The 15,887-nt window shown below is 40.1% G+C and overlaps 1 protein-coding gene across 1 annotated transcript in view; it reads right to left on the bottom strand.

Moving 5' to 3' along the window:
* Positions 1–11,671: 11,671 nt before the first annotated feature.
* The window catches only part of NBAS (NBAS subunit of NRZ tethering complex), a 155,379-nt gene continuing 151,163 nt past the window's right edge, over positions 11,672–15,887 (bottom strand). The window contains exon 52 of the mRNA XM_021525380.3: positions 11,672–12,433. Within this exon, the coding sequence (XP_021381055.2) occupies positions 12,158–12,433 (276 nt within the window). The 3' untranslated portion in view covers positions 11,672–12,157. The remainder of the gene's footprint in view (positions 12,434–15,887) is intronic.

Genomic DNA, 15,887 nt, shown 5'->3' with positions numbered 1-15,887 from the left:
TTCTAGGCCAGACAAGTCATTGCTAAATCAAAGTAGAGACCTAACACATCAGTGTAACATCACCTGGTTATTGGCAGAGAGATTATTTCACAGTACCCTCCTGGGCCGAGCCATAAACAACTCACAAACATGCTTTAGGATTCAAGCTATGAATTCATAGCCCCGGGATCTGAAGATCCTTTCATTTTATTCTAAACATCTGTAAAAGAGATTTTTGCTGTTAGACCCAGGGATATCTATGGAATTTACATAACACAGATTCTAATGCACTTTCAGTAGCAAAAATTAAAAGAGCTTTACCTAAGTATTCTAGGAGTGAAACAATGGCATATATTGGGCTTTAGAATCCTCTTAGCCAAATGAGCATTAATTTAAAATCCTAGAAGCTCATAAACAAAACAAGCTATGGTAAACAATCTGGAGAATAAAACTTGTATAAAAATAGCTACTTGAATATTTGAAAACTCTAAAAGGAAAAATCTAAGCTTGTCTGCAAGAAACTTTAACAGGAAAGTAAGGCTACATTCATTCATTTGATTTTCCATCACAAATGTCTTGAATAGCTCTAAAAATAGCAAATTCTTTTCCATTTGTTCAATAGAAAGAATAGCCAAAGGACCTATTCTTTCTGCTGATGAATCTCTGGAAGAAGCATCCATGATCTGATTGAGCCTAGTGGCTGCTGTAAAAGAGAGGAATAGCTTGGCCAAGCAGCAAAGTTTCTGGACATCTTGAAAAACCACCTTCTTCTCACTCATAAATTCTACAAATAGGAAGATGAATGAAGCTGATACCAACACAAGTAGTATCCAATTTATAAAATGGCATTGGTAATGTAATTTTAATAATCTTAATAAAAATTTCATGGGTAAGGTATCTTGAAGAGTCATTGGAAAGAGAGAAGACAATTCAAATTTCAGTTGGCTCAGTCAGTCTTGAAGTTACATATCCTCTTTGCTGGTCTCTACAATTAAATTACTCATCAGAGGGTGTTTCAAAAAGTGATTACCCAAAAAACTGTTAATGAAATTACTGTTATAGTTTTGATACATAGAGTACTCCTGCAGTTTTGATACACAGACATTCGCCTACTTCAGTTTCCCAAATTTTTTGGTAATGCCAGAAGCTATGACTGTACATTACTGGGGCCACAGCAGTCTAAACTGCTAAAATTCTGCTAAATTTCACAGTCACAACTGCTAAAATTCTCCAGGCCAATAAGGAAAAATCTTGGCATACTGAAGAGAACAAGCAAACACATCTCCTTCTTCATCTGCCCCACAGTTCACTTTTAATAGTCCACGTGCAAACCACATGCAAAGAAAGGGGAAGGGCAGTTTCATCCTGTAAGGTCAATGTCTCAAAGTTACAAATGTATACAGTAATGCAAAGTGATCCACACTTTGGAGCTGGAAAAGCTGCCAGCTCCAAGCACTGAAAACTAACACTCATGACATCAAACACCCCCAAAAAGCTCTTTTCCACAGCAGTGCTAAATGCTAGTTCTTAACAGAGGAGAGAGCTGTCAGGTCTAGGGTTAAGCCAAACCCATCAGTAAAGCAGGGCTTTGAGATGTTGGCTGTCAACCACCACTTCCCATGCGTGGCTGTGCGACACTTCTCAGTAATCCTCAGTGGCAGCTCCGTAAACACCAGAGGTTGTGTTGTTCAAGCTTATCCTAGGGATGCCAGGAATTATTCCATTCTTTCCCCCCCAGTTACAATGTTCCTCTGGTTAAATCTTTGTAGGTTTGAAATTTGATATGATGGAACATGGAGCTGTTTTGGGAAACAAAGTCCAGCTTGCTGATTTCTGTTCACCTGCAGATGCAATTCTTTGTTTTTGAACTGTGGTCAAAACCAGAAGCTGAAACTAGCAGCTGCAATAAGTAATATGGTAATGAAAATAGATCTTCCCAACTAATTTTAGTTGTGGGTACCAATTGGTTTTCTCTCGGGACACATTACATCCATGGGACAATAGATAAGAGCAGAAAGAACATTTACTCAGTGCTGTCAGTGGAAATTCTCAACAGCATAGAACAGCATTAAATCCTTGCTGAAAACCTCAAATGCCACAAAATGCTGTGAAAAAAAAAAAAAAAAGAAATATGCAGAACATTCCCAGTGCCTTCAGTCACAGCAATAACAGGAAATTTAACACAGAGGGATGATTCTGGTCCCTGTTTTATTCCACTGTTGATAGTCCTCAAGACCTTGAGGCTCTTCCAGTAGTTGTTAGATACGTCGAGATCAGTGAGAACCAGAGTGAGCAAACACCTTCAAAGGTGCTCCCGCATTTCAGGCCTGAAATGTAAGAGATGGAGCTGCAGCTGCTCACACTTTCCTTTGTGTTTAAGGCTTTTCGATAAAGCTACAACTAAGACCCTGAAATAAACACGACCTGCACTCTCTTCCTTTGCTTCTCTGATTTTTCAGCTTACAGGATGGAAAACCCAGCTTTTAAAGTCAATAATTATTCCCTATATTTAAAGCAGAATACAGAGAAGTTATCAAAATACCAACTATTTTTAGATGTCTCATGTAGGCAACTGAAAAGTATTTTAGTGGTATTTCATAGAATTAGTTATAAATGTGTTCAAGTGCTGCTGTAGCTAGTAAAATGCTAAGTGCAAAAGTTATTTGCTTTTAAAAAGTTATTTTGCTTTTTTTAACAACTAAAAAATTACTTTTTTTTCAATGCTGGCAGTTTTATACATAAATATGATTATGGAATGTTAAGAAAAACAGTCCTCTGGCTTCAGAAGACTGATGGCTGGTACTAAGACTTCAGCAAACTAACCTTACGAGTCAAAACCAAGTCTCTTCCTCTGTTTTTGCTCCTAAAATATTGTTTGATGCATAGTGAAATCTGAAGAAATATCTTAGTTTTCACATTCTCCTGAAAACCACCGAAAAAAGTTCCAAAATAACTTCCTGTTCTTTTCTGAACAGAGATGTTCTTAAAGCTGTCGCTGATATTCCTTCATTTCCTCTGAAATAAATAGAGAGCCAGATTTCCTAGATCCAGGGCATAAATGGAGTGCTGACATTTAACCAGAGGCAGCACATCCTTCCTAGTCAGTATATTTTTCCAGATAATTGGCACGTAAGACCAAACTTCAGTCTAAACTAAGAATCCTTGGATAAAGGTGGTGAAAGAAACAGATGCAATTTGGTGAACAAAACCAAAAAGGTATCTTCAACTGGTAAGGTTCCTGTTAGCAAAGCCAAGCAGATGCTGAGCAGAATCTCAAAGATCATTTTGTCACAATGCCCTCACTGTTTGTTTTCTCTAAGTACATAATTTCTAACACATAATGTAAATATTCTGTTGCATGTAGGTGCAGAGCTTTCACAGTCTTGGGTGTCCTGGGAATACTACCATAATTAACACTCCCATCTAAGAGCAAAATAACCTGAAGGAATCAACAAGTAATTAAAAACCCTAGAGCTCTAATTACACATGGTAGCTTGTAGTCCATTCATTTACTTTGCTCATTGCTCATTTCTATGAACAAGATACAATACTGTCATTCCTCTCCAGACCAAGACCCTCAGACTCCTGAATGTTGTAGATGCTTTAGAAATTCCCACAATTAAACTGAGCTGCTTGGTGCAGTTTCCAGGTGTTTCTCCATCATTATGCTCAATAATGAGAGTAACCACAGCACTTAAACATTTACCTAGGTGTTTTTGTTCCTAAGGAGACCTATCAAATCATTGAAGAGATATTGATTATACTAGGATATAATAGTAACAATAACCCAAATCTGATAACTTTAAATATCGTGAATCTTGAACCATCTCAGACTGGACTTGCTTCATATTGAAGCAATATCTCACAATCACTTCTATTTTTTCATCTACTTATACCCAGAGATTTTGAACAGTCTAAGAAAGTGCCAAAGACTGAAAATAATCATATCTTAGGAACATTTTTGTTGCAGAACAGCTGTGTAATTTTATAGCTCCCAAGTCCAAAATTACCAATGATTGTTTTCACTCTACTTTTCTCTGCAATGTCTTTATCAGAAATAACAGAAGCACAGAATCATTTGGGTTGTAAAATACCTCCAAAATCATCAAGTCCAGCCTTTGACCGATCATAACAGTGCAACTAGACCATAGCCCTAAGTGCCACATTCAGTCATTTCTTGAACACTCCCAGGGATGGTAACTCCACCACCTCCTTGGGCAGCCCATTCCAAAGCTTAACAACCCTTTCAATGAAGAGATTTTTCCTGATGTCAAACCTAATCTCCACTGCTGCAGCTTCAGTCTATAACCTTTTGCCCTGTTGCTTATTGATTGGGAGAAACCCAACCCCCACCTGGCTGCAACCTCCTTCCAGGCAGTTGTAGGGAGTTCAAGTTGTTTTCTCCCCTGAGCCTCCTTTTCTCCAGGTTGAATACCCCCAGATCCCTCAGCCACTACTCACAGGACTCACTCTCTAGACCTGTCACAACTTCATTGTCCTTCTGTGGACATGTTCTAGCACCTCAACATCTTTATTGAGGGGTCCAGAACTGGACACAGGAGTTGTGGTGTGACCTCACCAATGCAACATTAAATCATCACTTTGACAAAATAGTCATTAAGTGTCTAATTGAATGGAAAAGGTCAAAAAAGAAACATCCCAGGACTGGACCTTAAATTGCACTTCCTTTTCTTTTTCAAGATTATATTAGATACTGCATGTATTCACATACATATTACTCAAATTTACATTCAGATACACACATACTCTTGAAATTTGCATTTGTGTCCTTGTTCCTCTCTAGCCAGAGCCAGTGCAGATGGTACTATCAGAATAATTAAAATCACCCCTCTGTTTCATTCACAGCTTGTGTTCTTTATTGTTCTTCAATTTAGACCAAACTCCTTCTGCTTATTTGTTTTCAAACATTACTTTTTAAAACAGTATCTGTTTTGCTCATTAGAATAATTATTTTATGTGTACATTAGGCAGATAAGGATTGTCAAGGAAAAAGGCTGTTGTGAATGTTTTTGTACCTGGATTATAAAGGCCATTTGACTATAAATCAGAGCTCTGTGTCATGCTGGTTTTCCCGTTACTGTGCCCTGAAAGCATGGGAAGCTTAGGAGGGTAGTTTAAAAGGACTTTCAGAAACATTCAGTGTGCCAGCACAGCACGGCAGAAGATGCTGATGTCAGACAGAGAGGATCACATGTTGAGCAGACAATTCCATTTTAGTGGTAATCACATTCTTTATGTTAAATTTTATTTATTATAAATTTTCTCTTTCTTCATTCCTCTGCACCAGGGATGAGGAGGGAGAGAAAATATGGAGTGAAACTCAGCATGGGAAGACAGCAGAGGTGGGTGGAAGATGTTTTTATATTTTGTTTCTATTTCCCATTCCCTTTTCTGGTCTGATTGGCAATAACTTAATCTGATGTCCCCAAGGGGAGTCTATTTTGCTTGTGATGGTCAGTGCAGGGTGATCTCTGCCCTTATCTTGATCCAAGAGCCTTTTCATATTTTCTCTCTCTTGCACAGCTGAGGAGGGCAATGACAGAACAGCTTTGGTGGGCACCTGCTACCCAACCTGGGTCAACCCACAACATACACCAAAAATTTCCACTGTCATGCATCTGGTACTGAGAAGTGGTACAGGAAGCTGGGATATGGAAATGACATGGCTGTGCAACATGGAAGCTGTCAGGTTCTCTTCCATCTGCTCCCAGGCAACTTCAGAAAGCATTCTCTATTTTTAGGTAGAAATGCTGACCAGGTTGTCAGATCCAGCTATGATTGAGCTGGACATAATGTCAGACTTTATATTCTGTTTGCACAGCTTAGTGTATCCCATGGAGGTTCAATCGACATGATAAAATACTCTGCTTTGTTCAACTGCAGAGTCATTAGCATGAGCACCAAGCCATCCCCTTTGTTAGCCAATCTCAAAGCAAGTGGAAAAAAATGACAGATGAAATTCATTACTATGAGAAGAAATCAAAGTAATATTTTCATGTTTCTGAATGTCATGGTAGACAGAAAGGCTTTGAGAGGGATTTATATTTTATAAAGTTTTAGCTGTCATAATTATCTGCTGAAAGTTGCAGGTAAACCACAACTTTCCTAAGCACTATGGAAAGATGAAGCTCTGTCCTTTTATTGCTAAAATCTTCCTCAGCTATAATGGGATGCTCATTCACTCTGAAAACTCAATACTCCATCTCCACCCAGAATAATAGAGCATTGCTGAGGACAAACATGAAAGCTAAGGGCACTGAGCTCTTGTGGAGAATAGAACCACAACAGCAGATGTTTTAGCCAAGTTAAAAGGAAGATCCTATTTCTGACCATCCAGAGAGCCTTTATACTTCTGTTTTTATTAAGTGCCACATCTTCAGCAACTTGAGCAGTTTGTTTTCAAGTGCAGGCAACTGCCAAAGAGATTCAGGTTTACTATTTTTTGTGTCTACAAAAGGGGCATCAAAGATTATAAAGGCATCAAAGTGCTGTTGCATTAAGGGTACAGAAATTTATCAGAACATTCCAGCAGGTCCTCAGAGGTCAGAGGGGTGGTAATGAAGACAACTGTTTGAGAACTATGGCTTCATGAAAAACTATTTAAAGTCTTCATGAAACATATTGTCTGGGTGATCAACTCCCACTGAGTCACAAGGTTCAGCGTGGACACCCATGCCAAACTTAGCCCCACATGTAATTAATGGTTTAGGTCTGAAGTTTTTAACAGCACTTAATCAATAGCTTACTTTAAACAATTTAATGAAAGATTCTTGTAGACTTTACTATAGCACAATGGCAACTCACTTACATATCTAATTTACTTATGAATCTAATGTACTGAAGAGTTTAAGAAACATTCACAAGACTTCAACATGTTCCTACTTGCACACACAGACTTAAAGGAGTATGTACAAGGCATATATATCCCTGTGAAAACTCCCCATAATTTCAGGGAAATACTCACATTGGACACCTTTGGATCTTCTCAGTGGGTGAAGGGTAAAGCCCTGAGGAGCCGGGGGTGTCAGCCCAGGCTCTGTCAGCTCCTGGCAGCAGTCCTCCAAGTAAACTTGAGAGTTCTCTGCCTCACAGTGGTGTCTCGCTCAGAGGGGGATGCTGTCACAGCCCACTGTGGTCCAGGAGAACTCAGTGGGTCTCACTTGGGACCAGTGTTCATAGGTCACAGAGGGTGGGCTTTAGTCTTAATAATTTCCCATCCTGACCACAATTTGGGTCAGTAACTTTCTTTAAAAATTCAGCTACAAAAATGTTGTTCCATTTGGGTTGTGATTAAGGCAGGAAAAACAAGTTTCTAAGGCTGTTCATTAAAACCAGGAGCTCATCAGACAGCGTAAGTTCCTGGGAGCAGAGTGTTTCTGATAAGCTCAAGAGAAGCACAGCCAGCTGCTGTGCATCAAGGCTGACGCCTAATTAACATTTCTGAGATCATAGTGTGGCCCAAGGAGGAGAGGATAGTTTTATCACCACAGATGTACAAGAGAAATAAAATCATAAATGAACTGTAACAAACATAGCAATTTCAGATTACTTCTACCCCTGTGGAAAGGGAGCTCAGCGTCAAACTAAATAATCCTATGCAAACACTGAGTACCTCAAGTACTCAGTAATAGCTAAATAATCAAATTGAGAAACATTTGTAGGACACTAGAACTTGTGGTGTGTCTGCACCTTTGATACAAGGCACAGCTCTGCTCCCGCCTTCCATGTCTCAAAAAATACACTAAAAATACAAGAAATTATTGTGGTTTTTTAAGTGTAGGAATTCTTACCCCTATGATGCAGATATCCATATTCATAGAATAGTTTGGGTTGGATGGGACCTTTGAAGGCCATCAGTGAGCAGGGACATTTTCAATTGGATATCAGAGCCCCATCCAATCTGACCCTGAGTGTTTCCAGGGATGGGACAGCTACCACCTCTCTGGGCAACCTCAGCCAGTGTTTCTTCATCCTCATTGTAAAAATCTTATTTCCTATATCTAATCCAAATTGACCCTCTTCTATATCATCCTCTCACCTATCACAAGAGACCCTACTAAAAACTTTATCCACTATTTCTTACAAGCCCCTTTAAGGACTGGAAAGTTCTATGAGGTGTCCCTGGAGCCTTCTCCAGGCTGAACAACCCCAGCTCTCTCAGCCTGTCTTCATCGGAGAGGTGCTGCAGCATCCTGATAAATTTGTAACCTCCTCTGGACTCTCTCCAACAGGTCCGTGTCTTTCCTGTGCTGAGGATGGCCACTCTCAAAGCATCTTCTCACGGTGCAGGATGTCACAGGCAGTAAATCACAAGAACTATCATTAGACAATGAAAATATCCAAATCATATGTAGCCACCCTACTCATTGAATTGCACTTTTATTTTGTTAACAAATTGCAACATGTAGTTTATAAATAGAAGTGTCCACTCTGTATGTATTGCAGTATCACACTGGCTATACTTAGTATTTCCATGAGAAAAAGAAATTCTGAGTTATGATCTTTCTTCCCTAATCTCTGCTTCTAATTATTCAAAAGAAAGGTGATATATTTTGCTGCTTTGCTCTGTCTCCCAAGCAGCTAAAAGCTCCTTAAAGATCCAAATGCTATCAGTGTCTTTCAGACAAAAGAGGATTAATTGCCCTAGGAAGCACTGCTCTTGGAGACACAACTCAACTCTTTATTCACTTGCTTTTGGGAACAGAAATATCTCCAGAACATGGAATTGTTTGAGGTAAAAAAAAAAAAAAAAAAAAAAAGTACTACCAAGGTGAGTTTCTTAACCTTTAAAAAGAACAAAAGGAAACAAAAACCAAAATCCAAACCCAACTCAATAGCACCTGCTAATGTATCCTGCTCAGTCCCAGAGTATTAAATGTTATTCTACAATACAGAAGATACTAAAAGGCTGACACTGGGATACAGGTCCTTGTTATGTGCCTCTTCTCTTTTTTTCTTAAATTTTCTTTGAAACATACACTAATATAGGCTGATAATTTTGAGTATATATACTATAGTAATACTTTTTCTTACAGGTGAAAGTTCTGAATACAGAATAAAGCAGGAATAATCCAGGCTGCAAGGAAAGCATTGATCATGTATTTGTAATGCCAGTAATCAAAAAAATGGACAGGAGATCAATAAGAACTCATTAGAAGTTTATCTACAGCTCCATTTTAGAGCGACACTAAATACAAACTTCTCATGATCCTGAACAAGCATGATCAGAAAATCTAGCACTGGATTTACCAACCTGAGGACAAAACCTGCAGACCAAAATGCTTCACTGTAAAGTACTAAAATATCTTCTACAGGATAACTCAAGGTTTTCTTGCTGGAGGTGTACATGTTGTTTGTCCACATCCACTGATTGCCACTTACATTACCTTTTTAAAATTGTTCCTTTCTTTCCTCTGCAACTCCAGTATACTTGCTTTACTAGTCTAGGGCTCTTGGGACTGCTAACATCAGAGAACAGAATTAAGGCAATATAGCTGAATGATATAAATTGGAATTTGGAATGTATGCTAATACATGGATGATATAACCTTCCATAAACACTGAAGGACAGCTGGGACTAGCAAACACAAAAGATAAGTTAACAATCTGAAGAATTAAAGCATTGTTAATAGGTCTTATTACAAATCCTGTGCAATGGGGAAGTAAGGCTGACATCTGAGCCATTTTCACAGTCAATAAAAGCTGGTAAATCAAAGCAGATCCCAAGAGGATAAACAAATAGCTTTTCAACATGGGAACAGCCAACACAGTCATCCTTGGAGGTTTTCCAGACCCAACTGAATGTAGATTGGAGCAACCTACTCCAGCCGTACAGGCATCCTGCCTTAAGTAGGAGATTACATTACTTTACCCTAGAGATTGTTCCCAATGCGTTTTATGTTCACTGGATCTTATAATATACAATGTTTCTGTACATTATGACATTATAATAATCTAAAATTAGAACACAAGACTAGGCAAAATATTTACAGACTAATTTTAAGAGTGTCTGTAAACACAAAACATCAAACCCTTTGGATAATGCAGTGTAATACAGTGCCCTTGTTCAAAAACCTCTGAAAACAATTAAAAAATTGTTCCATCTTAATAAGACGGGCATTTGGACTCAGTGCCTGGTAAAGCTATGGACCTTATTCTGTGAGATATTTGAGAACAACTAAAAGACAATGCAGTCACTGCTCACAGCTAGCATGGCTTCATGAGAGTGAAGTCCTGCTTATCCAACCCAATATCCTTTTATGACAAGGTAGCCCACCTAGTTGATGAAATAATGAGCATTGTAATCTTTTTGGATTTCAGTGAAGTTTTTGATACTCTCTCCTGCAGAACAGATCTCTACAGGATCCTTATGGACAAAATGTCCAGCACACAGCTGAATAAACACATCATAGGATGGGTGAGCTACTGGCTCATGTGTCGGCCAAAAAGGGTGACAGTGAATGGGGTGACATCAGACTGGTCACCTGTCCCTATCAAGGTTCCACAGGGCTCCATCCTCAGCCCTGTGTTCTTCAACATCTTCATAAATGACCCGGATGAAGGACTGGAAGGGATACTGAGCAAGTTCACAGATGATACAAATCTGGGAGGAGCTGCTGACTCCGTTGAAGGCAGAGACTTTGACAAATCAAGGATGGGCAATCAGCAACCATCTGAAGTTCAACAAGAATGGATGGATGCTGCACTTGGCACAGGGCAAGCCTGGATGGACAGACTGGGGAATGAGAGGCTGGACAGCAATGCCACAGAAAGGGACCAGGGGGTCCTGGTTGATGGCAAGCTCAATCTCAGCCAGCAGTGCCCTGGCAGCCAGGAGGGCCAAGTATGTCCTGGAGGCATCATGGACAGCATCACCAGCCAGGCAAGGGAGGGATTGTCCTGCTCTGCTCTGCACTGGGGTGACCTCACCTCCAGTGCTGGGGCAGTTCTGGGTGCTACAATACAAGAAAGGCTTTAAACTACTGCCTGAGTAGTTTAAAGGAGTGTTCAAAGGAGGCCAGAAAGATGGTGAAGGGCCTGAGGGGAAGCCGTGGGAGGAGTGGCTGAGGTCACTTGGTTTTTTCAGCCTGGAGGAAACTGAAGGCAGACCTCACTGCAGGTACAGCTTCCCTGTGAGAGGAAGAGGAGGGGCAGGCACTGATCTCTGCTCTGTGGTGACAGTGACAGGACCTTGAGGGAATGGCGTGAAGCTGTGTCAGGGGAGGCTTAGGTCAAATATTAGGAAAAGGTTTTTCACCCAGAGGGTGGCTGGGCACTGGAAGAGGCTCCCCAGGGAAGTGGCCACAGCACCAACCTGACAGAGCTCAAGCAGCATTTTGACACTGCTCTCAGGCACATGGTCCTGTGCAGAGCCAGGAGTTGGACTCTAGGATGCCCATGGGTCCCTTCCAACTCAGCATATTCTGTGATTCTGCAAATATACACATTCATGCAATTTTCATAACTCAGGAAAAATACTAAATACTTTGAAAGTACATTCACAGAGGTATAAACAAATGTTCAGAATTTAAGATGGGGTTTCCGAAATGGTGGAGAAAAATATCTCTTAGACTTTAGCTTGTCCTCATGAATAAACATCACTAAGTAGAGACAGGAATTTCAGAAAAGAAAGAAAATATTTATCTATCTGAAAGGCTGACAGAAGAGATAGTACATTAAATGCAAAATATTTTATTTATTGCAAACAAAAGCTGTGATAACATTGCACAATACTGAATTTTAAGGTTTTGAAATTCTCAAAAATCACTCGTGACTTTTTTTTGCTCCATATATATCTTTATATTTTTACATTAGTTTTACATTATGACAAGAGTAAATTACTTACAGAAATTAAGACAAATTGTATATAGCCTGCCACCTTACTAATAGCTCCTTTATATGTAACTGAGTGTAACCATTTAACTTTGATCTGAAAGGATGATCAGATTCAACACTTTGCTAATCATACAACAGAATGATATAGTCTGCACCAATAGTTTTTTAAATAATTAGAAGTATATGGAAATTTACTGTGTGCTGTGTGTTTTCTACAAAACATAGGTAATAACTCACTTTGTTACTTTACTAGAGCAACAATTTCTCCCTTTTGTCTAAAATCTCTGGCAAAAATGCAGACAAATGCATAAACCCAACATTTTCAGATCCAGTGCTGAACAGCCTGGAGGGCAGTAGTAAAAGTCCTGAGTGCAGGATGGGTCCCTCGATGAGCCATCAGGAGGGACCCGGCCTCTGCACTGAACCCTGCTTCCTTAAGCTGCTGTGCGATTTCCTCCACATCCCAGCCTCCCTGCCCCTGGTTGGCCAGGAGGTGGTCAATCAGGCGTGGGCAGAAGACAGTGGACATGCACTTCACCACCAGCTTGGCGTTGAGGAGCAAGGAGAGTATTTCAGCATCACAAGTGGAATCATCAACCTACAAAGAAAGAGAAATTCAAAGTAATTAAAAATTAATTACCAGATACAGCCATCAGCCAGAACATGTCACAACGGTTCTGACTGCACAGTGTGACCTTCAAAGTGAGAGGAGCATTCCCCACGGATTAACTACAGGGATAAAGCCTTTGCATATGTCAGAATATGTAAAGGTATGTCTTTAACACTCTACCACATTAATATAAATATCTGACCTGCACAAAGTTAAGGAACAAGAATGCTTAACAGCCTGGGATTACACAACCAGCTTTATACACTTTTCACAGGTTTTAAATCCCAGTGCAGCACAGATCACACTATTTACCTCCATATCAAGAATGACACTCTGAGGAAGGTCAGAGCAGAGTATATTAAATTTTGGTCACTTTATATTAATATATTACATTGCATTTCACATGTTAATATGACAGGCAACATTCACAGACTCAATCAGCACCCACTGCAAGGATGAGATTCTCAAAAGAATATAACATCTTGAAAGATGTGAAACAGAGCTGCTACCTCTGAGAGACATCCTAGATGCCACAAAAAATGTGGTTACTTGATATATGAGAACATAATACTCTCTTGAGAATCTTGTCTGTAGCTTTACAAATAACACTATAGAATACTTTAAATTCTATTTCAGTTAATTTTGCTATGTCCTTCCTGGGTTCTTTGAAATACAGTGCTGTGTTAACTTACCACTTAATGAAGCACAATTGAACAACTACATATAACCAAAAAAGGAACCTCACCAAGAGGGACCTTAACAAGCTTGAGAGGAGGCCCTGAGCCATCTTCATGAAATTCAACAAATCTTAGTGCATGGGCCTTCATCTGGGTTGGTGCAATCCCAAGCGTGTACTTACAGGTTGAGCAGAGAATGGATGAGTGGAACCCTGAGGAGAGGCACTTGGGGATGTTGGTGGACAAGAATTTCAACATGACCCATCCATGTGCTCTCAATCATATCCTATGCTGCATCCCAAGCAGTGTGGGCAGCAGGGCATGGGAGGGGATTCTATCCCTTCGCTCTCCCAACCTGCATTCAGCTCTGAGATCCCCAACATAAAGCCATGAACATTTTGAAAAGAATGCAGAGACAGCCACCAGGCTGGATCACATCTCCTATGAAAATAGAGGGAGATGCTAAGTCTGAAGACATTAAGGCCCTGGAGACACCTCAGAGCACCTTCCAGTACCTGAAAGGGGCTACAAGAGAGCTGGAGAGTGACTTTTTACAAGGGCATGGGGTGACTGGACAAGGAGGAATGATGAAACTGTAAAAGGGCATGTTTGGATTAGGTATTAGCAATAAATTCTTTATTGTGAGGGTGGGAGGTCCTAACACAGATTATCCAAAAAAGCTACAGGTGTCCCATTCCTGAAAGTGTTTCAAGGCCAGGTAGGATGGGGCTTTGAGCTACCTGGTCTAAAGGAAGGCATCCCTGTTCGTGGAAGGAGGATTGGAACAAGATGATCTCTAAGGTCCCTTCCAACCCAAACCATTCTGTGATTCTGTGATAAAAACAGGACCAGAGGAGGGCTAGACAATAATCAGTTTTCAATTACTGTACTGTATCAAGTCATAAATTAATCAAATTATGATACATTTACAAAATCATCTCTCAGTTTAAAAGGAAAAAGTAAACTGTCTGGTTATTTTCTGCATAATTCTCTATAAAAATTATAAGCCAACATACATGATTGGTACCAGGGTACTAGCAAGTAATAAACACCCTATGATAAGTTATTTAGCACCCCTGAAGAGCAATTCACCTGCTACAGAGGACCACAGGACATGACTACTGCATAAAGGGTCACTGGCAGTGACACTTTACAGTTGTAATTAAGCCATTTTTAATCTAATTAGCACAGAAGGTCCAGTGTACATAACAGTCCTAAGAACTGTAGGGATGTCGAGCCTTTCGGCTATCCAATCTTAGTATTCAATTATTTAGTAACTGCCAAAAGTTAACTATGGAAATGTTTTTCTGTTGAAGACGGGCTGATCATTAAATAAAATGGGTCAGCAAACAGCTGAACATGAGCCAGAGTGTACCCAAGTGGTCAAGAAGGCCAGTGGGCACATCAGCAATAGAGTGGCCAGCAGGACCAGGGTAGTGATTGTCCACCTGCACTCAGCACTGGTGAGGCCACACCTCAAATCCTGTGTCCAGTTCTGGGCCTCACACTTGCAAGAAAGACACTGAGGTGCTGGAGTAAGTCCTGAGAAGGGCAATGGGCTGGGGAAGGGTCTGGAGACTGAGGAGCTTCTGAGGGATCTGGGGGTGCGTATCTTGGACAAAAGGAGGCTCAGGGGAAATTTGAATTTCCCCTGAATTCAGGGGAATTATTGTTCTCTGTAACTGCCTGAATGGAAGTTACAGTCAGATGGGGGTCAACCTTGTCCTAATTAACATGTGATAGGACAGGAGGAAGCATCCTCAGGTTGTGCCAGAGAAGGTTTACACTGGGTCCTAGTATGGAAAGAGTTGTAAAGCACTGGAACAGGTTGCCCAGGGAAGTGGTTTAGACTGGTTTGGAGAGGACTTTGCTGTGCTGAGTTAACAGATGGACTTGGTGAGACTTCACAGGTATTTTCTAACCTAAACAACTCTGATTCCAAAATTTCTAGTGTTTGGCATCTTGCAGCACACCATGCAGCATACTAAGCCATTATCCAAAGAGCTGCCATCTCTTCTGAAATGGGACTGAAGGGATATTCTCTTCCACCTCAAAGCTCTGTGTCCTCTATTGTTAACTTGTATGTAGAATGAAACTTTACACAGAGTTTCACTGGTTGATTTTATGAACATAAAATGCAAATAGTAATTACAGTAGTGAGATTAAGAGCAGATGCAAGGTTTAATTTACATTTTTTTAGGCTACTATTCAGTTAAGAAAAACGGCTATAGATTAGCGTGATTTTATATACCAGAAATCTACAAAATTGAGAGAGACAAATCTGAAAGAAGACTGTTCCTAGCATAAACCATTAAATATCTATCTGAGCTATACATACAGGGATAAAGATGCCCATGCAACCCACAAGCAGAGAAATCTGTCTGGACTCCCAGAGAAATGAGATCAATGTGGTTTCACACGTAACAAAACAGCTCACAAAAAGGCTCTTGGGTTGTGCCCCACAGCTCCTCCTTAGGCCCAAATAGATCAGTGGGTTTAAATCGATTAACATTTCCCATTTGCTGACCTGAAAATTGTCTGAAGACATGGTAAGGAATAGGAAACTTTTGTAATTTAGTTGTCTCCAGGCAACTGGATGGAGACACATTTCATGCAGCTAAGGCCACTGTCTGTTCCACCATTTTTGGTCAGTCATGTAGTGTCTGGCAGGTGTGGGAACAAATTTACCAGTTTTACAGCTTCAGATCATGTCAATTTTTGGGGTATCAATTGCACATATAGAGACATTTCTAGTCATTTGTTTA

This window comes from Lonchura striata, chromosome 3 (genome assembly GCF_050655825.1).
Source record: "Lonchura striata isolate lonStrDom1 chromosome 3, ASM5065582v1, whole genome shotgun sequence".
Taxonomy (NCBI): domain Eukaryota; kingdom Metazoa; phylum Chordata; class Aves; order Passeriformes; family Estrildidae; genus Lonchura; species Lonchura striata.
The sequence above is the reverse complement of the archived record's forward strand: the minus strand, read 5'-3'. Positions and strand labels throughout refer to the sequence as shown.